Raw genomic sequence first — 930 nt, forward strand, 5'->3', positions numbered from 1 at the left:
GAGGGTTATTGTCTTTAATTTCTTCTTCTGGAACACACAGTGTTGCCTTCTCCAAAACATCTGCCACCTCTAACGAGTCCTTGCAGAAGCCCTGAATGCTATACATATTTGCCGCCTCCACCAATATTTGGCTGCTCTGCTGCGAGCCCTCAGTATCTGCCAATGCTTGCTTATCTTCTTCCACAGCCTCCTTCAGCTGCTCTTCCAACTTGACTTCTTCCATGAGTATCTTGTCTGTAGAGGGAGTATCTGTCCCCCATTTGGTTTGGATCCACGTCCTCTTCCAAGTGCTGGCAACTGTTCTTTTGTTTTGTAGTTGTGTGCAGAACTGAGAAGGTCTGGAGACACTGCCAACACCGGGAGACTGCGTGGCACCAGCCTCACGCATGGAGCCACCATGGCTGTCCCGGGATGATGATATAAGTTTCCCCTTGCCTATCAGTACGTGCTTCTATGAAACATTTTAAATTATTTTTATTAATTCAACACAATTATCAAATACATCTTGTATCTACTTTTGTTCCTTATGACATAGATTCAGAGAGCTCAGAGCTATTTCCACTGCCTCACTTCTCATCCTCAGTGCTCCTAATTTTAAAATTGGGTCCTGGGTTGCTACCCCTACTGAAGTTCTCACAATAATTAAAGCCTATTTGCTGGCTAAAGGTTCTTTATTTTGGGTACATACTTCTGTTCTTCTAACAGTAATTACATGGCAGGGCAAACTACTCCTTGATTAAACTTATACTTTAGAATAGCAGAGTCATTTTAAGGTATAGGAGGACACTTATCTTTCTACTTATTCTGGAAAAGAACATGGGAATTAAGATATAGCTATGTCTTAAACTGTGTATTTTTTTGTCCTCATTCAGGTACAAAGCTTCAAGTCCATATAATATAATTAGTATCAGAATTTTTTTTTTTTTTTGA

The 930-nt window shown here is 40.4% G+C and overlaps 1 protein-coding gene across 1 annotated transcript in view; it reads right to left on the reverse strand.

The window, feature by feature from the left end:
- The window catches only part of LOC105548730 (adenylate kinase 4, mitochondrial-like), a 19747-nt gene extending 19524 nt beyond the window's left edge, over nt 1–223 (reverse strand). Inside the window, 1 exon segment of the mRNA XM_011992905.1 lies at nt 47–223. Coding sequence (XP_011848295.1) covers nt 47–223 — 177 coding nt within the window.
- Nucleotides 224–930: the final 707 nt, after the last annotated feature.

Source organism: Mandrillus leucophaeus, unplaced genomic scaffold (assembly GCF_000951045.1).
Source record: "Mandrillus leucophaeus isolate KB7577 unplaced genomic scaffold, Mleu.le_1.0 Scaffold42, whole genome shotgun sequence".
Taxonomy (NCBI): domain Eukaryota; kingdom Metazoa; phylum Chordata; class Mammalia; order Primates; family Cercopithecidae; genus Mandrillus; species Mandrillus leucophaeus.